Raw genomic sequence first — 23,922 nt, 5'->3', positions numbered from 1 at the left:
GTCAATAAATATGTAATTTAAATAATTGCTATCAGAGCTGTGCTCACATAAGAAAGCAGTTGCATAATGAAGAAGAGGTGGAGGATATGTTTGTTTGCTTTCTTTTAGGGCACAAAAACAGCTAGGCTCATATGTGCCCAAGTAAAAACCATAAACACGAAGACAGAGAGGAGTTAAAAAATGACTACACGTCAATCCCAATCGACATAAGAGAAGACAGCTAAAAACAGGGATGTGGAGAAAGGTCTACAAAGAAACTGAGGTCCAGAACTAAAATTTAAATGGCCTTCGCCAAAACGCGATGTACAGCCCACGCACCATTAGCTACAACGGCCGATAACTCAGACGGCAAACCCGAGTGGGAATGTAAACAGTTAACATGACATTCCGTCGGGAAATGGCAGACAGTTAAAATTTGGGCGCAACGTTACAAAGTGGTGGGGGAGCACGACTTAACAAATGACGATGGCAAAAAAGGCAGTGCCCAATATGCAACCCTGTTAAAATTATCTCCTCCTGGTGGGCTGGCCGAGAGGAGATCGTCCGAGCCACTGGGAGAGGCTTAATAACCCGGAGCTTATTCCCGTGAAGGGAGGAGTCGTGGCGACGCCAAAGTGACACCACCTCCTGACCGACAGCAACACAGAGATCGTCACAGAGGGAATATAAGAATTAGTGGGCTGAGGTAAGAGGGTTGCAGCCTTGGCAACAGTGTCAGCAGCCTCATTTCCTGTCAGGAACCCCCATAAACAGCACAGTGGCTCCATCAAGAGTGAGCGAGTGACAGCTTTCTTGGACCCGTTGCAGTAAGGGATGGAGGACACTTTGCAGCATCTCCAGTGTGCTGTCTGTCTGTCTTTCGCCTCACTCTCCTCGCAATTGGCCACACTACGGTGAGCACTACACTGGGCTGACGTTTGTGCTTCTGACACTTCCTAGTAGAACTTATAAGCTAGAAACACTCCCTCTGTCCATTCTTGGTGTGTTCAAATGCCATCCATAACAAACATTATAGTAGCTAAGTACCCTCATCATAACTTAACCACCGCGAAAACCAGTAGTAAATATTCCACGAGCATCCTGAAGGCAGAAGTGGCAGAAAGACACTATTAGCTGCAGAATCACACAGTACACTGCCCCTTGCCAATGTGCATCACGTCACCACCCATCTTCTTATGTGCGCACCACTATACTGAGATTCCAGTCAATGATTTTACAATTATAAAACTATTATGCTTCGTATGATTTTTAAGGCATAGCCTCGCCATTAAGATCAGTTCTGTCTGCCCTGCACTTAGAAACCTCTTGACCTCCAGACAGATCTGATTGCATGTTCTCACTCAATACTGTTCTACAACATAAATGTTCTCGGGCAACACAGCTAAGATCAAAATAGAATTTTTTTTTAGACGTGTGCAGTAAACAGCGAGCATTGTTTTTTTAGGAGAAAGAAACGAAAGTTACTAGGTTTGTTTCTTTCAACTTTTTGAGCGTCTTGTGACACTGTGAGATGGTTTGTTTTCTTCATTATTGTCCAACAGTGACTGCCACAGTTCCCTATATAATAGATCTCACCATCTAAAACATTATTTACTTTAAACTAAGTACTGTTCTTCAAATAAACTGGAGGACGAGATGAAACTAACATGCAAGTTTCAAATACACATACCTGAATTCTGGGCGTACTTTACATTTTTCGTACAGTTGACGAACGGCTGATTTTGGAATGGTTTCTGCAAAAATTTCTGTAAAAAAAGTTATGGCAACAGTGATGAGTTATCAAACAGATTAAACAAATACCAATAACTAAATAATCATATTATTTATTCTTTGTTTTCTCTATCTTTCAGTTACCATTTAACAATTTTTATTACAATGAATAATTCAATGAATGCTTCCATCCAAAAGTAACATAGAATGGTACATTTCACAAAAACTTCTTAAATTCTTGTGTCATTTCTACTTAATTATATCAAGTAAGTAACACATAAGTGGAGCAGTCATTATTGCGCATTCAAATTACATTCTATTACGTCACAATTGTACACGATTCTACTGAGACTCAGGGTGGACACCTGTGTCTTATTAATGGAGCATACACACCAACAGCAATGAGCAGTTTTTTCGACATTTGGAACTATTCTCTTTTCAACAGAAAATGCCAGATGGCCTTGCGATCTAAAAGCTGCCGTAGCATTTGCAGCATTTTTCCTTGTGTTATTAGCACAGTCAAAAAATGGAAAAATCACATACAAACTATACAATCTCAAATAAGGGCATTTCAATAGTTTTGAAAGACACTGTGCTTTGTTTTCTCCGACTCTTCCCACTAATATGAACACTACCCCCGCACCTCCACCCTCTTTCCCAAGTCCACCAGGCACCAGGTCAGATCCTTGCTACACTCTGTTTTACTATCTAGATAGTGGTATATAAAGTTCTTGCAGCAAATACGTAAATTAAAAAAAAAAAATACAAACATCAAAGACATTCCTCTGAAGTGTACTTACTTATTTCATTCTCCATGAGCTTGTAATAAACATTCCACACTGTCTTCAGACATTTGCCACTGTCCAGAAATATTGCACCAGCCACAGATTCAAACAGGTCACCGAGTACTTTAGGGACATCGACAGCTTCTGCCAGAGTGTCATCCTCCTCCAAGAGCAGGAGAACCTGCAACACGCATTGGCAAAAGTTACTGCAGAGACTGCCGGTTGCAAAACGCCATCTGTGTCAGTAATCAATCACAGGAGCAAATTTTATTAGAGTCACAAACATTGCCAATTAAAATTACCACAATTGCCTGTCAGTAGCAGTCATTTGTGGTACACACTCCACCTACATTTTAAAGTAGTTGTAGACTAGAATGTAACTGATATGTTAATGATTAATGAAGCATTCAATACCAGTCTACTACTAAACTATGTGAAGCAATATTTTACCTATTTATTATTTTAATCTTGGAGTTGAGAATGAGTTTTAGTAAACCAAAGCCATTACTTGTCATTTTAGAGGTGTCCCCTAACTGAAATTTTATGGCTATTATAGAAAACTTTCCATAATGTGCCTCAATATGAGACAAGTCACGCAGGCTGGAACTACTTATGATACCGTATCCATGTTACCAACAATTTGTAGTACACCAAGGGGCAAGTATTTTGCTATATGATAAAGGGCTATATCCTTTTTATCTCCAGGGACTGTAGTGTTACAATTGCTGACAGTAACACTCTCGTGTTTCCCACCTGAGCAACACAACATGAGCATTTATTAATTTATATTTCACTGAATTTACATGAATTTTACTTCAATATAAACACATAATTTTGTTTCCTTTCTGATTCAAATGGAGTCTACAATAAAGTGACAACGTGACACAGAGAACCTCTGTACCAACACATGGTTTTTTGCACTCAGGGTCACCATGATGCTTTGGGTGATAGGCGATGACAGCAAGAAGATGGGACCTGTACTGTCAAGATTGTGACAAACATAGTTTGTTCACATTGTTTAAATAAGATCTTGTATGTATTATACGTAGAATAGTCAAGAGATGTATCATGTATTCAATAAACTATGATACAAGGAGATTTATTGAAAAGCTAATATAGAATTCAGCGGTTTTTTATTACACTTAAAATGAAATTATTATTAAGTTGCTTCTCGGGCATGAAATTATTCAAAAAATCAAAGTAAAAGAAGTTCTAACTGATAATCACTGAATGACAGTTATCTGTGACTTATTAATTAAAAATGTTTTCATAAAGAGAATAAATAAATATTGAAGCAGTAGGATGTTTCCTTCCTTGAATTGTTGAAAAAACCTACTATTAATGACAAAAAAAAGTTCAAAAATGAGAAGAAGGGCAATACAATAATTTTTTTTACATCCCTACTACAAAAAAGAAATATATTCCAATTTGTGGAATTTTCTCGAACTCTTACGATGTTTGATGCAGTTAATAAAATACAATCTGAATTAATTAGCCTAAGCATACACTATATGGAACACCACTAGGCACAAACGTAAGTTGGAGAATGTTTTTAGCCTACTACCTAATTTGGATGACATGAACCTTCACCCTTCCTGCCCCACACATTGTTTGCATTCATTCACTGATTAGTGAAGATGACTTTTACTATGTAACTTTTGGCCAGAAATGTTTTGCTTGTTCACTAGCAAACTATCATCTCTTACAACAATAGTTACTTTATGATAACAATCTCACAAGACAAAAATTAATTAGACTTGATTCTTGATAATATAAAGCTGATAAGGACCTCAGAAAAAATTTGAGGGAGAGTTTGATTTAATGAAAGTCTGACTGATCATAGTGAAATAAGAAATTATTGACATACGGGTGTGCCCTAAAGAAACAAAGTTAAAAAATATAACTGCAGTTGCAATATTATTTGTATTGCTTTATAGAGGGAAGCAGAAAGCAGCTATCAGAAATTAATTTTTAAGAATTTAATTTAATTCTTCTTCTTCTTCTTTCGATTTCGGCCATCTTTGGACCACGTTCAACAATTCACTTGCCCGGCTTTTTGATCTTTTTTCTCTCTTCCCAATATTTCCTCATCATTTTCGAATGGTTCCTCCTCCGCTCTTCCGACCATTTCCTGTTATTATTCTTTAGTTTCGTTTCTTCTGGAAAACACTTAATTTCGTTCACTATTTGTCTAAACTTTTTCCTGTCCCTGATTGACTCACGGGTGACATTAAAATAGGCCAAATCCTTTTTCACCATCTGTATCCATTTATTGTTGGTTTTTTCGTTCCTGTTACTATGTTCAAACACTTTTCCTGTTAGTCTGTTTCCATCCATCCTCGACAGGTGACCATAAAACGTTAGTCTGCATTTACGCATTGCATCACTCACTTTCTCAATAGTTTTGTATATTTCCTTATTACTCTTTAGCTTGTACTCTTCTCCTATCTTTCTCGGTCCTAATATTTTTCTCAAAATTTTCCTTTCTTTCCTTTCCATGTTTTCTATTTCCCCCTTTTTGTTAAGAGTTAGGCACTCCGATGCATACAGGCATTCTGGTCTAATGACAGTTTTATAATGTCTTAATTTAGCTTGAATCGAAATGTTTTTTTTGTTATATATGTCTTTGGTTTTTTGAAAAGCAAATTCCATTTTCCTTGCTCTCGCCTGGTTTGCACTCTTGTCTAAACCATTCACTTGAATTATTTCACCTAAATACTTAAATTTTTCTACTCTCTTAATATTGCCGTATTTAGTAATAAGATTTTTCTTGTTATTTCTATGATTAGACACATACACGGTTTTTTCAAATGAAATCTGCAGTCCAGCTCTGGCCGAAACTTCTTGTAGTTTCTCCAAGTAATTCTGAGCTATTTCTTCGTTTTCTGTAATTATTGCCAGATCATCTGCAAAAGCTAAACAGTCCACTTCTATTTTTTCTTTTTTTTGTTCCAATTCTAATGTCATTCTTGGTGCCTTTGAGTTCTTCTTTCCATATTCTCAATATCTTTTCCAGTACGCAGTTGAAGAGGATTGGGGATAAACCATCACCTTGTCTAACACCTGTTTTAATTTCGAACATCCTTGAAATTTCACCCATAAATTTAACTTTGGCCTTACTGTTTGTTAGCGTCTGTTTGATAATTTGAATTGTTTTCTTATCGACCCCAAATTCTTCCAATACTTTCAGTAGTGTTTCTCTATCTACCGAGTCGTATGCTTTTTTGAAGTCTACAAATACTATTGCAAATCTCTGGCCTCTTGAGATTCTGTAACGAATTAGTGTTTTCAGGTTAAATATTTGTTCAACACAGGATCTACCTTGTCTAAAACCTGCTTGATATTCACCTATTTTTTTATCCAGAACTGGCTCCACGATTTGAAGTAATTTCCTTGACAAAATTTTGTATCCTACTGGTAGTAGCGAGATCCCTCTATAATTATTAACATACATCTTATCCCCCTTTTTGTGTAGTGGGTGTATCAGGGCACACTGCCAGTCTTCAGGAATTCTTTCTTCGTCCCAGATCTTCTTAAACATATGTTCCAAAACTTGTGGGAGGTTGGTATCCATTATTTTTAGGATTTCTGGTACTATGGAGTCTTCACCTGGGGTTTTATTGTTTTTTAGACTGTGTATTATGTGTTTTATTTCTTCAGCGTCTGGAGGTTTTGACTCGGTATTAGTATTTCGGTGGTTTTCAAAACTCATTTTATCTTTGGGGGGTTCACAATTTAGTAGATTCTCGAAATATTTTGCTAATATTTCACAATTAGTCTTGTTTGTCAAACCTAGCTTGTTCTCTTCATCTTTAAAACATAAATTTGGGGATTGGTATTTGGTTAGCTGTTTTCTAAACGTTTTGTAGAAATCTCTAGAATTATTTCTTTTAAAGTCCTCCTCAATCTGTTCTAGGTTATCCTGAAATTGTCTTCTTTTTTTATTACGGAAAAGCTTAGCTGTTTCTCTTCTCTGGATTTTAAAATTGTCAAGATCTTGAGGATCTTTTGTGGAGTTCCATTTCTGCCACAATTTCTGTCTCTTCTCCAGGTCCTCATCACATTCATTGTCCCACCATGGATGTCTTCTTACTCTTTTCACGAGACAATTTTCTTTTGCTATTTCAACTATTTCGTTTTTGATCTCCTCCCATCCCGCTTCCTTATTTATTGTGGATATGCCATCGCTATCTTTGTGCAATGCTCTTTGAAACCGTTGTTTAATTTCTTCATTTTTTAAAGTTTCTGTGTTATATTTTGGAATTTTGTAAAAGGTTTTCTTCTCTTTTCGAAATGGGAGTGGTCTGAATTTAATCGTAGTCAAATAGTGGTCTGAATCAACATCAAGGCTTTTCAGCACTTTAGTGTTTTGAATTTCTTCTTGACAATGAAGTGAGATAGCCACATGGTCAATTTGGAATTCTCCGAGAAGTGGATTTGGTGATCTCCATGTTTTAGTTTTTCGGCTCAGCTTTTTGAAATGTGTTGTCATTATTTTCAAGTTGAAATGCCTACATACCTCTATAAGCCTTTCTCCATTTTTTGAAGTTCTTTTGTGACCTGGGAAGAGGCCTACTGTTCCATGGTATTTTTTCTCCCTTCCTATTTGTGCGTTAAAATCGCCTACTAACATTTTGATGTTCTTCTTTGAGCACCTATCCAGTTCCATTTCAAGTATCTCCCAAAATTCTTCAACTTTCTCCGGGTTATTTTTGTTGTCCTGGTTTATGGGTGCATGACAGTTGATTATAGAGTATCCTTTGTTTTTACATTTAATCTCAAGAATGGATAGTCTCTCAGAACTCGAGTAGAAGTTAGTAACTGAATCTAAAATTGAGTGATGTACCAGAAATGCTGTTCCCAGGTATGGCATTTGTTTCATTAAGATTTTACCTGGTTTTCCTTTAAATAAACGATAGTTTTCAAAATCTAAAGCAGTTTCATCTAAAAACCTTGTTTCTTGCAATGCACATATTAAAATTTCTTTCTGGTTCAGCTTTTCAATCAATAATTTCAATTTTCCTACTTTAATTAGAGAGTTTACATTTAGGGTTGCAAACATAGTTGCTTTCTTAAATTTCAGTGTTGAGGGCTGCATACATGTTGGTTGGGGTCCTCCAAAATCCTTTGACCCCTTTGCATTGTTTCTACGAACAACGGAGGATTTGCCATTCGGTCTACCTCTTGGAGTAGTGTCTATCTTTGACGACGTTCCCATCATGCTTTGCAGTAATTGTTGGATAATAAATTAGGGGATCGGGTTGCCCCGAATCCGAAATTAAAACCAAGGTAGTAAGCCCTGGAGTTAGCTCTTCCGCTCTCTCTGCCGTTGGGAAAATGTTCCTCTTCCGCCATTGAGACCGTTGGCTGGGTTTCACCTAGTAACCCTAGGCAGGGTTTATTATGGAAACTTCAGTTTCATGTTGTAAAGAAATCCATGACCTTTTCCTGCTCACTGACCTTCTGAGAGCTTGGTGAAGTGTGTTTTCTATTTCTGATGAGACGAAAGCAGAAAGTACATTACTATCTACTTCCATTATAACAATGTTCACTTGTAGCACTTCCACTGACAAGTTTACCTCTTTTGGAGTCACAGATGGAATCAACTGTTACTTCTCCTTTTATGTCGGACACGGATCATAAACTGCCAGTGGGCTTCCTAGGTAATTTATCCGTAACAAACAAGCTGTGTGACAAACATTCACACTTTGTCCACATTCCTTCTTACAAATGATGTCAGAGGCGAAATCCTTAATCCGGAGACTAACAGCGAATGACTCAATATTCATTCTTTGAGATGCGGAACTCATTTTACTGGATTCACTTCCGCCCTCTGTATAATAACTTCCAGCAATTTAATTTTTCTGTTGCAGGATTGTTGGCAGCATGAATGGCGGAATCTTGAAGTTTTTGCTGCATCCTATGTTTTTCTTTCTTCTACTCCACATTCCACACTTTGAATAGCCTGCTTCTTTTCTGCACAAGTCAAACACATGTACTTCATTTTTACAATGTTTTTTGGCACTGTAGTATGTTACGCATTTTTCAGTAAACAAATGGGGATAAGGAAGAGCTGAATGACAAAAATCATTAATCGACCATTTGACAAAAAAATTCAGAATACCAAATGCAGAGCCATCACGGGCCGTCTGTCATTACAATCACTACAAATGACCGAGTGTACCGAAGTACACAACGTTTCTACAGTTTATTGGACTTTTTTTTCTAGGGACAAGACAGAGATCAATAAAAGTGTAAATAAGTACTTGAGAATATTTACAGCTAATGTTGTTCTCTAATTTTTGAATAAGGTGAATAAAATTAACTGTACCTCATCAGTGACTTTATGGTCGTGTGCCTCCTGGTACCTTACAAAGGCGTCCACTTTATGGAACAGCTCCAGAGATGAATACCTGCAATACTTGTGAATGCTGTACTTCACAGTGTAGGCTGCAAACGTATTGTTGTTAACAAGGGCCGATCGCAGGTCAGTGAGCTGCCCAGGTGTCAAATCACTGTACGTTTCAAACAAATAGCTTGTTATCAGGAAATCTGAAATCAGAGCATCAAGAATATGTTAAAGGTTATACTGCAATTCAAAAAACTTTTGTAAATCTACATTTATACTCTGCAAACCACTGTGAAATGCATGGCAGAGGGTACGTCCCATTGTACCAGTTACTAGGGTTTCTTCCAGTTCCCTTCACATATGGAGCATGGGAAGAATGACTGTCTGAATGCCTCTGTGTAAGCTGTAATTATTCTGACCTTATCCTGACGATCCCCTTGTGAGCAATACATAGGGGGTGGTAGTATATTCCTGGAGTTATCATTTAAAACTGGTTCTCAAAATTTTGTTAATACATTTTCTACGGGTAGTTTGTATCATCTTCAAGAGCCTTCCTGTTCGGTTCCTTCGGTATCTCTGTGACACTCCCCCACAGATCAAACAAACCAGTGATCATTCTTGCTGCTTTTCTCTGTATATCTTTAATATCCCCTGTTAGTCCTACTTGTTATGGGTTCCACACACTTGAGAAATATTCTAGAACTAGTTGCACACGTGGTTTGCACTTGCGCAGTGGTCTACCAATAAACTGAAGTCTACTACCTGCCTTAACCATGACTGAGTCTAATGTGACCATTCCATTTTGTATCCTATAAAGTATTATACCCAGGCATTTATTTGCACAAGTTGGCCAATTCCAACAGTTATTCATCGGTATTAGTCATAGGATACTACTTTTCTTTTCTTTTTTTTTTTTTTTCTTTTCCTTTTTTTGAACGCACAATTTTACATTGCTGAACATTTATAGCAGTTGCCACTCTTTGCACCACTTTGAAATGTTATCAAGATCTGACTGAATATTTTGCAGCTTCTTTCATATATTACTTCAGTATAGATAGTTGCATCATCTGCATAACGTCTCAGGTTCCTACTAATATTATCTGCAAGATCATTAATATACAACATGAGGAACAAGGGTCCCAACACACTTCCCTGGGACACAACTGAGTTACTTCTACATCTGACAATGACTCTCCATCCAAAATAACATGCTGTGTCCTCCCTGCCAAAAAGTCCTCAATCCTGTCACAAATTTCACTTGATACCCTATTTGATCATACTTTTGACAATAAGTATAGGTGTGGTACTGAACAAAATGCTTTTCAGAAATCGAGGAATATAGCATCTACCTGACTGCTTCGATCCAAAACTTTCTGTATGCCACACGAGAAAAGTGTGAGTTTGGTTTCACTTGATCGATGTTTCCGGTATCCGTGCTGGTTGGCACTGAGGAGCTCATTCTGCTTCAAGATACCTCATTATGTTTGAGTTCAGAATACATCATAATATTCTACAACAGATCAGTGTCAAGGATATTGGATGGTAGTTTTATGGATCACCTCTGCTACGCTTCTTGTAGACTGGCGTGTCCTGTGCTTTTTTCCAAAACAAGCTGCGGTTTTTTGTTTGAGGGATCTACGATAGATTGTAGTTAGAAGAGGGTTCACTCAGCTACAAATTCAGTGTATAATCTGACAGGGATTCCACCAGGACTGAAGGTTTGTTCAATTTTAACTATTTCAGATGTTTCTCAACTCCAGTGACACTAATACTTACTTCATTGATCTTTTAAGTGGCATGACGATTAAATTGGGCAATTCTCCTGACCAGGCGCTGCTCGTGGTTTCTATACTGGGGAAGGCAGCGGTATTTATCGATCGGAGCCAACATAGACCTCGGGTGACGCTACAGATTTCTGACAAACAACTAAGAATTCAGGGGGAGGGGGGTGGGCAGATCACTCTCTAGCCATAATTTTACATACTGTATCTTCTATAATCAGGTCTTAAATATCATTAGAAGGTAACTTCGAGTTAAAATCTGTGGTTAGTGTTTTTATACGTCATCATTACACTCTGCAGCAAATCATATGAAAAGACGCGTTTCGGAGTGATCTTTAATGTGATGAATGTTAACTTCGCGGCTGCTTAATATTTTTGGTGTTTTCAGTTCTAAACTTAAGGCGTTTATTGTGGTTTACCTCCAAAGCTCGAAGTTTACGAGTTCGCATGACGATACTGTGATGTTTTGGTGACGTCACAGCTCTTGTGCAAGTAAAACTCACTAAAATCTTGAAAAATACACTCCGAAAAAGAAACTTGCTAATATCACACGGTATCAACAAAAGCAGTCAGCATCAGCAAGCAAGGAAAGTAAAGTAATGGGACAAATTTCGCGCACTTTGTCCTCTAATCACTTACGAAACTCTCGCTAGATGGCAGTACTGTCATGTTACTGTAGTCTAGTGCACTCTGGCGGGATATTTGCAAACTTATTCTAAATGTGGATGAAATAGCCAATGGCAGAAACAAAACAACTATGTAAAACATTATCAAAACAATAATACTAAACGTCGATTATTGACGCATCGAAGCGTAGTAGAGATGTGCACAGATAGAGATTGGATAGTGAAGTTTCGGCCACTCTACATTCCTTTATTACATAGATAACGGAATGTGAAAAATGTGTGGTGGTTGGTATGACACCCTCAGGCTGCAAGCTCTGAGCCTTCGGGTCGCCCATAAAGAGCAGTACTATGTAGAAGCCACGCCCCCAAACCGCTACTACATGCAGCTTACAGACGTTCCAAGGCGCAGCCTAAACACTACTAACCGTACGGAAAACATCTATCGATACAAAGAGTTCCAAAAACGTTGACCGTCATTATTTTAATCGGAATGGGAAATTCGTCCTGATAATTTAAATTATGTAATACGTTGTTGCGAAATTTTCTTTAACATATATTTTGGGGCGGCTCCGCCTCAGAGCCTTTAATTACGAGCAAAGGAACATTTGAAAATGGAGTTAAACATTTCAGCTCTTGCTTTGCTACCCTCAGTTTCAGTTCCTGTCTCATTCACTAGGGACTGGACACCAACTTTGATGCCACTAACAGCCTTTACATATGACCAGAGTTTCTGCATGTTCTATGAAATTTCATTTGACAGTATTCTGCTATAGTAGTCATTGGAGGCATGACATATTGCTGTCTACACAGACAAACACATTTCATTCAGCAGCTCTCTACATGTAGCCCTACATTTTATTTTACACCTATTACACAGTAATCTCTTTTTCTTCAGAAGTTTACACTGACTGTATACCACGGAGGTTCCTTCCAGTTATGAACTGTTCTATGGGATATATACCTATCCAGTACATGGCCCACTATTTTTTTTAAACTTGAACCATATTTCCACTACGTGCTCCTGCCCTGTGCTGAAAGTTTGAAGTTCCTCATTGAGACACGACACTAGTGGCTTTTGCCTAGTTTACCAAACATATATTCTACTTGGTTTAGTTGTCCTTTGTACTCTGGTAATCACTGTTGCCACAACCGTGTTTTGGTCAGTAATATATTTCAGTGCGGACACCCTCAAAGAGGTCTGGTCTATTTGTTGCCATTAGATCCAATATAGCTTTCTGACTGATGTTTCAGAGGGTCAGATGGTAGGGACTAGCTGTGAAATAATCTCAATTATTTCACATGCTCTCTGTGTTGCAGGTTTATCCATAGCCTTGCTGAGTGCATTTAGCCACATGCAGCCAACAGTCAGCACTACCCAGTCCCTTCCTTCCACCCCCAACCTTAAGTTACTTAATGTTTTGTTTGCTTGCAGGTAAATGTTTTTGATACAAGTACACAGTGAAACCTCCGCACCACAACATACCTGGACACTGGTACGTGAGCCAAAACAAAGTGGCCCAATTCCACTGGGAAAATGGAGTAAAATGTAATAATTCGTTTTCTGGATTTTAAGGGAACAACGTTGCAACAATATATGCAGAGTTGGTCGAAGAATAGGGCAACCATGTACCATCATGACACAGTGTTTAGGTGCCACATACACTTCCAGTGTGGTCAGCAAAGTCTGGCTGATGAAGAACCAAGTGGCAGACCATCTCTCTGTGAAGAATTGAGAATGGCCAGAGAAGTGGAGGCCCCAGTGTTTGAGGACGGCATATCACATCTGAGGTGATAGTGGTGGAAATATTGCAGCTATGACGGGCCAGTTAAGGTGACTTCTTAACCGTCAAATCACTATGTATGAGTGCTGCGTACACCTTTACGAACCCCAACCTAATGAGCAAAGCGAGCTATGGAAACACATGGATTCAAGATTGCTGGAAAAGACAAAGACCCAACTATCAGGCAAGATAGTAGTAAGTGTTTTTGGTACAGCCACAGTGTGATGCTAACATATTATGCTCGTAAGGGGGAGTCCATCACAGGATCATACTACAGAAATCTCTTGATGAGATTACAGGAGGCTGTCAAAATGAACTATTGCAAAAAGTGTGTTTCTGTCCCACAACAATAGTTCAGCTCATTCTGCACAGCACACAGCCAAACATGCTGCTTTCTTGGAATATCAAACTTTTGCCTCCGTCTGTATTCTCTGCATCTGATTATTCAGCTAGAAGTCTGGAATTTGTATTGTCAGAGCAAGTTACTTCACAGTTATTGACACCCTCTTATAAGTGTTTTGATTATTTACAGTAATTAAAAGATTGTATTTACATTAAATAAGTCATTTTTATTGAGATATTTTGATCTAGTAGTTCACCTGTGACGAATTAATTGCTTCAGTACGATTCTTACAGAGTATCAAAAAATAATATCGGGCTATGTCAGATTAGTTCACAGAAGCTAGAAGCTACCCCTCACAAAACCAGTTTTGGTACTGACAAGGCGACCACCTGGCAATTGGGTTTTTTAAATTCTTTATATGTATGGTAAACGAAGTTCAGTACTCAAATCTTAATCCTGATAAGCATGTCGATGTAGCTATATGGGTAGTACAGATTAGGTTCCCAGCTGATGCAAACTTTCAAACAAAGTGTATGTTTATTCTTCTATAGGCATTTCCATGGGGGAGAGGGGAGATGTCAGCAGCACTTGAGACTCGTAATTGCTAGATTGCTAATTCGAGTCTCATTTCAGTCATTCCTTTCATCATTTTTCCCTCCTCCATAGTTCAAATATGCAATAATCCACTTAAAAATAGTCTGGCTCTCATTTGAATGTGAATGAAATATTTTGACTTATGAAATAGAGTAAACAGCAACAAAAAATTGGCTGCTGTTCTACTTTTATGCAGTAATCGATTTTTAGCATTCTTATGTCAGCATTCAGTTTATTTTATCAGAGAAGTTGGACATTTCTCTTTGCTGTCTGCAAAATGACTTTCTCAATAACAAAAGAATCAAAATTGTAGAAGCACATGTGAAAATAGGTTCGATTAAGGAAACTCGTGAAGTTTTTGTCGTCAAGTATCTAGACGACTACCAGCAAAGAGAGCAATATAGAGTCTGTATAAAAACTGGCGCACCTACGGATCTGTGCAAAAAGTAAAGCGACAAAGAATTCCTTCAGTTCGCACACCAGAAGCTACTGCGGACATTTCACGAAGAATTATTCAGAGCCCAAACAAGTCTACACATAAACTGGCCCAACAGGCGCACACAAGTAGGGGGAGTTGCCAGCGGATATTGAAAAGTCTATCTGAAGCCATACTGTATGAGGGTTGTGCAGCAATTATGGTAGAATGAGTCAGAAACATGTAGGTTATTGCATGTGGATTCTGAAAAACATCAGTGATGACAAACTTCCACCATCCTGGAGTAGCTCGGGATAGCAACTTCTGTTAATCAATAGAACGAAAAACCAATCCAAGTTGCAAATTTTTTACTTTTTATTCATTCGATGACTAGTTTCTGGGCTGAGACCCATTATCAGACCATCATAACAAAGTCAAAAATGGCATTTTCGAAGATGTCAGAAAAGTGGAGACCAGGTGGTGAGGAAAGAGCTTCACCCCAAGCCGGCGAGTCTAACCGTCCTGCCAGGGCGTAGCCAGGAAAGGAAAGGCCACAGGGTCATAAGAAGCAGCATTAAATGATCCATTACCAACCAAAGAGACAGCAGTAGACAAACAGCCAGTTTTTTGGAGCTTAATATATTTGTGTACAAAGAATCATCTCTGATACTGCCCATTCCAATCGGGGGCTTTCCTCATGGCCACCATCCTGCCACAGCAAAGGCTGTCTGGCATGGCAGCCGCCACCAGGAGTTCTGATGCTCCAGAATGACAAGCAACCACTCCTACGCTTACACGGGGGAGGCAACGGTTCAGTTATCACAGGTACGATCCCTGTGCTATCTGTGATCTCTGCCAGATGGGTACATAACAGGCCCACCACACAGACCTGCAACACGTGCTGGTGACCTAGCGAGGTGGAGGGGCTACTGTGGGGAAGGAAGAGGGGCAGGCGAATCCACCCCGTAGATGCTACAGTAGGAATTCTTCCCCAAATGGCTCACAATACAGAGAGAAAATTTAGAAGTGGAGGTCAAACCTAGAAGGGGGACCAAAAAAGAAAGGTGAAAAGGCATGAGGAACAAAATCTGGAAGAAATACAAGAAACCTGGTGGACAGCCATGTCTACTTTAAGTAACAACACCAAGAGAGTGGAAGGAGGGGGCATAGGAGAAGAAGTGAGGACAGGTAGGGAGGGTACAGGGAAGGAAATGCAGTCCGGGAAGGAAGAATGGGCCACAATAGCTCAGGGCTCGTGTGTTCACTGTGCACAAACTTGTGAAAGAGCTGTGAGTGCCCTGAGGGGTATTTACAAATTAATAATGAGAAAACTGAATACATTATTTTCAATTTTAGTCTCTGAATGAAGATCATAAAATATTTAAAGTTGTTTTGGCAGAATGATTTAAGAAAGCATACTTCTCCATAAAAGAGTATGAGAAATCATGATTTAAGTGACAAAGTTCTGACTAATTACTGACAGACTCAGTTGCAACACATCATTGGTTGAAAGGTTCCTGGATATATAATTTTTACATTATATGTAACAATGGTAGCATGGAGAGCTGCATCAAACCAGTCTCAGGACTGAAGACCACAACAAAAAACAACAACATGTAACAATGTGTCACAGATGTGAATATAATGAAGTTTTATGTACCTCATGTCTCTTGGCTTTACACGTAAATATTTACACCAGTTACATGTAAAATGTTCAGTGGTGAATAAACTATTAATTTTATTCCCTATTATATCATAAGAAATTGAAACAAGCATTTTCCCAGACAGCCTTCTCATCACCATGCAACAATAGAGCAAACAGTTTGTCTTCAGATGCCAACAAGGATACCTTCTTCAACTTCCGATTCACTGAACTGTAGGAATTCTTTTCTCTTGCTGAAACAAGTCGCGCATTACTACTACATGTAAATCTTTATTGTGCATTTTTTGTAGCAACTCAAAAAAGTTAATGTTTTGGTTTTGTATTAGAATTGTTGTCAATTAACTATATTTATTTTCTGATAATTTTATTTGTGTGATATAGGACCAAAAACTATGGTGGAATGTTTATTTCCCACTTCTCTTTTATGAGCTGTTATGTGTTGCCATTATACATGAAAAAATATAAAAGAAACAGTATTTTGTGTTTTTATTTTACTTACCACAGTGTGAAAACAATCCTAGAAACTTAAGTTATCATACAGCAAAGAAATGAGCTTGATCAAGTCACAGTAACATAAGCTGCAGAAACAAAAGAATGTGTTCCCACTTCACAAGTGACAACAATAGTGATGTCACAAAGGACACAAATTGATTGTTGTAGCAGTTTTTATACATGTGGCGCAGTTTAGGCACACCCAAAGGTGATAACACATATTCCCAAAAAGTTAATACGCAGCTGAGATGGCAGAAAGTATGCTTCACAAAGTCCACAAAAGACTTTTCAATTTTGTAGTAAGTTTACTTTTCCCGTTTTGTGGAGGAACTACTCTGCTCGTAAGCACAATTCTCAACAGCTTTAAAACATTATTTGATGGTATGTACAGTTTCCACATCCCTAAAAGCTATATTTACAGTTACTCGCAAATAAATTTCCCCATGGCCCACAGGCTTAAAAAAAGTGTTATGCAAAACTCTCTTTCCAAAAAAGCATAAGGATAAATTACAATAGCTGCCACTACACCTACAATATTAACTCAGGTAAGGTACTGAACTGGTGAATAATAGTACTACTGTAATCTCGCTTCAACAATTTCATGTCTGCTGGCAATTAATTTCTTCTAGTCTCCTTTACGGATGTGAGCTTTTGCTAACCAATCAGAGGAAAGTTTAAATTTTTGTGTTATTTGTTACCAGCACAATGAAACTGATATCAATGAGCTAGTTTCATGCAATTTACACTCTCATAACTGCACAGTGTTAGTGATTTGCATCTGCTAACAAGCTTGTCCTGGATGATGAGTAGTGCAGTGAGGTTCACAATTTATTTTACATCTCACAAATTGCAAGGCAGGTGGCGATTCTGGCATCGGACAAAGCTGAGGCTTTCTGTGACACTACAGCACAATGGAATGAAAGCTGAAAAGACCATTTCCCAATTTTCCTTGTTTACTTCACTGTTGCACAAATGATATTGCATTTTCTTAATGAAATGTGTTAGTCGACCATTATACTACAAAAATTATGCTTCTACATTTTCTGTTCCAGCTCAGAGGCAGTGACAAAAATAGATAAATAAGATGAACAAAACAGAGAGACATTTTTTTCACTGTGTTAAATTAGAGAACAACATACCAAGAATAGCATCTCCCAAAAATTCCAGGCGCTGGTAACAATCTGTGATCCTGTTCTGTATATAAGATGCATGGCTGAGAGCTTGGAGCAAATATCCTCTATTCTGGAATTTGTATCCTAAAATTTTTTCCAGCCTTGCAGCATTTTCGAGGTGAAAGTCCAATTCTCTGGCAGATCCCGTGCCTAGAATCGGTGATGGTGGTGGACTTTTGAGGATGTTCTGTGGCGATGCATGTTCTACGGGCAGGATTTTCAGCCAGTTTACAAACCTGAGTGCTCCTTCCACGCCAAACTCCTGTAATGCAAAAAGCTGTATGTCAGAATGTCTTACATGATCCAGAACCTCACATTCTAAACTTATTAAACAATTCCACCATCATATCTTCACTGCTATTTATGCTTTTATTTCATTTGTTTATTTACTTTGTGTTCCACTGATCCAAGATGAAAACCTGATCACACGATACGACACAAGTCAGTTTTACAAGCTTGCTATAGTTATTGCAATACATTTTATGGGAATTTATGTATATAATACTTATCAAATACATAATTAAGACACACCTACATGTGAACTAGGTTCCCTTACAGAAAAAAAACAACAATAAATACTCTTACATTGATAAACACATGTACATACAGATGAAGATCTGAAGGTGAATCTAAACACATTTCAGTAATTCAAAAGAAAAATGCCTTTTATACGCTACACATTAAGTTTCTTTTATTTATCTTGTGCACCCAGACACGTTTCACCTTAGTTACAAGACATCATCAGTGCGTGTCAAATCTGCAACTGATTCATTATTTTTAATCCAAACAGCTTTCTCCTCATGTGGCAAACTGGTTGAAAGTTTGCAGTTTTCCTTTTGATCACTATTTTCAACATGCAGCATATCAACATGTAATGTATAGTATATGCAAACTTTCAACCGGTTTGCCACCTGAGAGAGAGCTGTTTGGCTTAAAAATAATGAGACACTGATCTGACACCCACTGAAAATGCCTTGTAACTAAGGCAAAACACGTATGAGTGCACAAGATTAATAAAATAAAAAAATATAAATTAATGTACAGCACACAAAAGGCATTCTTCTTTTGAACTACTGTAATTCATACACAGCTCCTGCAAAAATGCCTAGCATAAGAAACTTGTCAGTAGCAGAATTCTTGGTAACTTTTAGATACCTAAATTGTCACATTGTGGATTAATGTAAATGTTGTAAATGAACTAGATGATTAACATTTAACAGAACACAAGATGTAACACTCCCTTTTACCACAATTTCATTTGACTTCTCAGTGCTGCAGAAACGTTCCAAGAAAACTTCATGAAATACGTTTCAGTAATTATTACAGAAAAGTTATAATTAATGGAATGTATCAACAATGTGATAGGGTTGCTTTATTAAAATGTGATTATGGTTGCCCCGTACTTTATTAACCCTAGACTACTAAACTCTCATGAAATTTACAATTGCAGTAGGGTATAAAACAGGGTGTTTTGTACCTCATTTGATATGTAACATACCACTGGAGATCTAATAATTGTAATTAACTAATGCATAACTTATAAATTATGGATTCCTATGAACAAATCTGGAGAAGTACAATTTATGATGGTTTAGTAGCAGTGTAAATTCCCCCCATCCCCTCTGGTGTTCTAGAGTTAATCTACAGAATGTAAATTACGCAGCCCAATTTCAGATGAAAATTCTATACCAGAACTCCGCTGTACTGAATGGTTTAAGAAGCGGTTTACAAAACTGTAACAACCATAGGTACAGATAAAAGGCTTGTGGTTCCTGTTAGAGACCTTTTGGATAAGGTGCAGAACAACCATGCTGATCTCTACTTATAACCTGTTCTAACAGCACCTATGGAACATCTGGAAAATATAGAATTCAATCAACTTCGTTGAATGTTAAGACTGACACTTATAAAATCAACCTATGTCAGCAAATTTAATTCATGTGTGTTGGGCTGTGTGTTCAAGGACAAATAAATGATTATTTCTATTCCTTAACTTCCTATTTTGTATGTTGAGACACGATAACACAAAAATGTACATGTAATACTTTCTGCAGGCCAGATTGGTTGAATGCCTTTTTTATCTTCATCATCATCATCATCACCACCACCACCACCACCAACAACAACAACACAATGCCAAGAAGAAATCCATTTGTTGGTTTCAGTGCGTTTATTACAATTTTGTTATACAGCCTCTTGGAGAGAATTAATTCTCAGAATTCTAAATGACAATTCTTATATATTGTTCACAATGACAAAAGAGAAGCCAAAGAGAATTTTTTATGTAAAGGTCCTCAAAAAACCTGACAACTTCTGAGTATGAAGACTTCATGAAACCCATTCACATGGACAGATATGTTCACAACAGTTCCAATCCCCATCCTAAAAAAAAAAAAAAAAAACCTTGAGTGGACTGGGTGAAACTTGTGAGTCACAGTAATTGGAGTACGAGCTCAGTCATGTAAGAGTTATTTTAAGAAGGAATGGGTACTCTTTAAAAAATTAAAAAAGGAGGGGGGGGGGACTATACACTCTTAAAAAGATCTGGAGCTTACAGTGAAAAAGAATCACTAAAGGGAATATTTTCGTCCCGTCTGTGTAAGAAGTCACAGACTGCATTAGCAGGGTGCTAAGAACAAACAGCATTGGCTGAGTATTTAAGCTGTCAAGAGAGGTACTTGAATACTTGAAAACTGTAAAGGAACTACATACGGCTTGTCAGAGCAGAAGTATATAAAATCACAGGAACACTGTAAGAAGCATCAATAACTGGCCTGAAGAACACGAAGAGCAAATGTAATCTGAGCAATAGGGATAAACTACCCGTAGCAGATCATGCACATAGACTAGGGGACCACCAAAGTCATTTCTCTGATAGTGGTGTCCTATCAAGATTCAATCATTACTATACGAGGATGTACAGAGAGGCCACATAAATTCAAAAGTGCAAAAACAATGCCAAGAGAAAAGCAGGAGAAATGAAATAAACAAGTTGTTGGTCTTCGTGCTAAATAAAGCAAACAGTGCCAACTCGTTCACATTAGACGCTCCATAATACATGTAGACACAACTCTGGAGTCTTACGCAGCAGTCTACTTATGTTGCCGCCCCTCCGTTACATGGTTGCATGTGAACAGTTTGGAATGCTAAGCTTGTCTGAGTCAGAAACAGCTAACTGTGATCCTCTGATGAAGTCTACAGCATTTAGAGACCAAACGTTAGTCCCAGATACATACCATTGACCACAGTCTAATGCTCCTATAACAAAAATCACCACGGGTGTAAATACTGCAACTGACAGTACACCAATACTTTGCATTCAATTTATTGCATTTTTGTTCTGTTATTTATAACTTGCAAGTGCACGTGTTCCAATGTGAAATCGACAGGAAGTGCAAAATGGCTAAGCAGGGATGGCTAGAGGACAAATATAAGGATGTAGAGGCTTATCTCACTAGGGGTAAGATAGATACTGCCTACAGGCAAATTAAAGAGACCTTTGGAGAGAAGAGAACCACTTGTATGAATATCAAGAGCTCAGATGGCAACCCAGTTCTAAGCAAAGAAGGGAAGGCAGAAAGGTGGAAGGAGTATATAGAGGGTTTATACAAGGGCGATGTACTTGAGGACAATATTATGGAAATGGAAGAGGATGTAGATGAAGACGAAATGGGAGATAAGATACTGCGTGAAGAGTTTGACAGAGCACTGAAAGACCTGAGTCGAAACAAGGCCCCGGGAGTAGACAACATTCCATTAGAACTACTGATGGCCTCGGGAGAGCCAGTCATGACAAAACTCTACCATCTGGTGAGCACGATGTATGAGACAGGCGAAATACCCTCAGACTTCAAGAAGAATATAATAATTCCAATCCCAAAGAAAGCAGGTGTTGACAGATGTGAAAATTACCGAACTATCAGTTTAATAAGTCACAGCTGCAAAATACTAACGCGAATTCTTTACAGACGAATGGAAAAACTGGTAGAAGCCGACCTCGGGGAAGATCAGTTTGGATTCCGTAGAAATGTTGGAACACGTGAGGCAATACTGACCTTACGACTTATCTTGGAACAAAGATTAAGAAAAGGCAAACCTACATTTCTAGCATTTGTAGACTTAGAGAAAGCTTTTGACAATGTTGACTGGAATACTCTCTTTCAAATTCTGAAGGTGGCAGGGGTAAAATACAGGGAGCGAAAGGCTATTTACAATTTGTACAGAAGCCAGATGGCAGTTATAAGAGTCGAGGGGCATGAAAGGGAAGCAGTGGTTGGGAAAGGAGTGAGACAGGGTTGTAGCCTCTCCCCGAAGTTATTCAATCTGTATATTGAGCAAGCAGTAAAGGAAACAAAAGAAAAATTCGGAGTAGGTATTAAAATTCATGGAGAAGAAGTAAAAACTTTGAGGTTCGCCGATGACATTGTAATTCTGTCAGAGACAGCAAAGGACTTGGAAGAGCAGTTGAACGGAATGGACAGTGTCTTGAAACGAGGATATAAGATGAACATCAACAAAAGCAAAACGAGGATAATGGAATGTAGTCAGATTAAGTCGGGTGATGCTGAGGGAATTAGATTAGGAAATGAGACACTTAAAGTAGTAAAGGAGTTTTGCTATTTAGGGAGTAAAATAACCGATGATGGTCGAAGTAGAGAGGATATAAAATGTAGACTGGCAATGGCAAGGAAAGCATTTCTCAAGAAGAGAAATTTGTTAACATCGAGTATAGATTTAGGTGTCAGGAAGTCGTTTCTGAAAGTATTTGTATGGAGTGTAGCCATGTATGGAAGTGAGACATGGACGATAAATAGTTTGGACAGGAAGAGAATAGAAGCTTTCGAAATGTGGTGCTACAGAAGAATACTGAAGATAAGGTGGGTAGATCACGTAACTAATGAGGAGGTATTGAATAGTATTGGGGAGAAGAGAAGTTTGTGGCACAACTTGACTAGAAGAAGGGATCGGTTGGTAGGACATGTTTTGAGGCATCAAGGGATCACAAATTTAGCATTGGAGGGCAGCGTGGAGGGTAAAAATCATAGAGGGAGACCAAGAGATGAATACACTAAGCAGATTCAGAAGGATGTAGGTTGCAGTAGGTACTGGGAGATGAAGAAGCTTGCACAGGATAGAGTAGCATGGAGAGCTGCATCAAACCAGTCTCAGGACTGAAGACCACAACAACAACATGCAAAGTAAGCGAAATTCTTTTGTTTCTGTTAAAATGGAACACCGGAATATGTAAGCTTTTTGGTGAGAAGCCAACTGGTGGCAATGAGTTCTAAGTTAGACTGTATGTCATTTGGATGTGTTAATGAAATGCTGTGATAATGCAGAATATTACAAAAGAATGACTAAAGTGTGGAAGATTCAAATTAGTGCCCCATGACATTTCATTTAGTAATGTGTATGACATTAATTGGAACCCTGTAATCCTTTTTGCTAGATGGAATCATCAAATTACCTATTGCACCAAGAACAATATGATATCTTATGGACAATCAACACGAGATAAGTAGAAGTAGTATTTATTTATTGTAACTTCTCATCAATGCCTGTACTTGTCCAAAAAGGACAGGCACGTTCTGAACACACTGACAACCATCCACAATGCTTTCTCCGAGTTCTTCAGCACTATCAACAAGGAAGGAATACACCAAAGCTTTTGAACATCCCCCCACAAAAGTATCCAAACGCACCCTTACACATTAACACTGTTGTGACCCTGGCACAACTGTACTTGTGCGTACATCATTGTGGGTAAACCACTGACTCCCAGACCTACATTTATCAGGTTATTTGCTTGCTTCATTATCCTCTGTCCATCCCTTTCGATTGTACCTGTAACACTCAAACAACCCGTGTATAAGAGAGAAATTAGAGGGTGTGAATTAACCTGAGTAATTGTGAGCTTTCTGTGTATAAATTTCAAAAATAAAAATATAAAGAATTTAAATTACATAATTTTCCATATTTAGCTGCAATTGTTTTTAGTGTACCACTGTGTTGTGTGTCATTGTCAAGTGCAAGATTTGATGTCAAACTGTGGCACAGAAATACGTCGAAAGTAACAATGCTCTTGTAGGGCTGTGTCAGACTTGACAGAGTGTCAATGTCTGTTATGAATAACACAAGTAGCATGATAAGTATATTTGTGTTATTTACATGCAGGTTGTTGTCAGTCCCAACCAGTAAATAAAAATCTCTG

General features: G+C 38.2%; 1 protein-coding gene across 3 annotated transcripts in view; it reads right to left on the bottom strand.

Annotated features, from left to right (window-relative positions):
• LOC126210275 (endoribonuclease Dicer-like) overlaps positions 1–23,922 on the bottom strand; it is a 334,521-nt gene that overhangs the window by 9,070 nt on the left and 301,529 nt on the right. For all 3 annotated transcript variants that reach the window (XM_049939469.1, XM_049939471.1, XM_049939470.1), the window contains 4 exons: positions 17,679–17,973; positions 8,827–9,047; positions 2,511–2,676; positions 1,670–1,745 (listed from right to left, as the gene is read on the bottom strand). In XM_049939469.1, the coding sequence (XP_049795426.1) occupies positions 1,670–1,745; positions 2,511–2,676; positions 8,827–9,047; positions 17,679–17,973 (758 nt within the window). The remainder of the gene's footprint in view (positions 1–1,669; positions 1,746–2,510; positions 2,677–8,826; positions 9,048–17,678; positions 17,974–23,922) is intronic.

The sequence above is a fragment of the Schistocerca nitens genome, chromosome 10 (genome assembly GCF_023898315.1).
Source record: "Schistocerca nitens isolate TAMUIC-IGC-003100 chromosome 10, iqSchNite1.1, whole genome shotgun sequence".
NCBI classification, from domain to species: domain Eukaryota; kingdom Metazoa; phylum Arthropoda; class Insecta; order Orthoptera; family Acrididae; genus Schistocerca; species Schistocerca nitens.
Note: the sequence above shows the minus strand (reverse complement) of the source record. Positions and strands in the feature narration are given on the sequence as shown.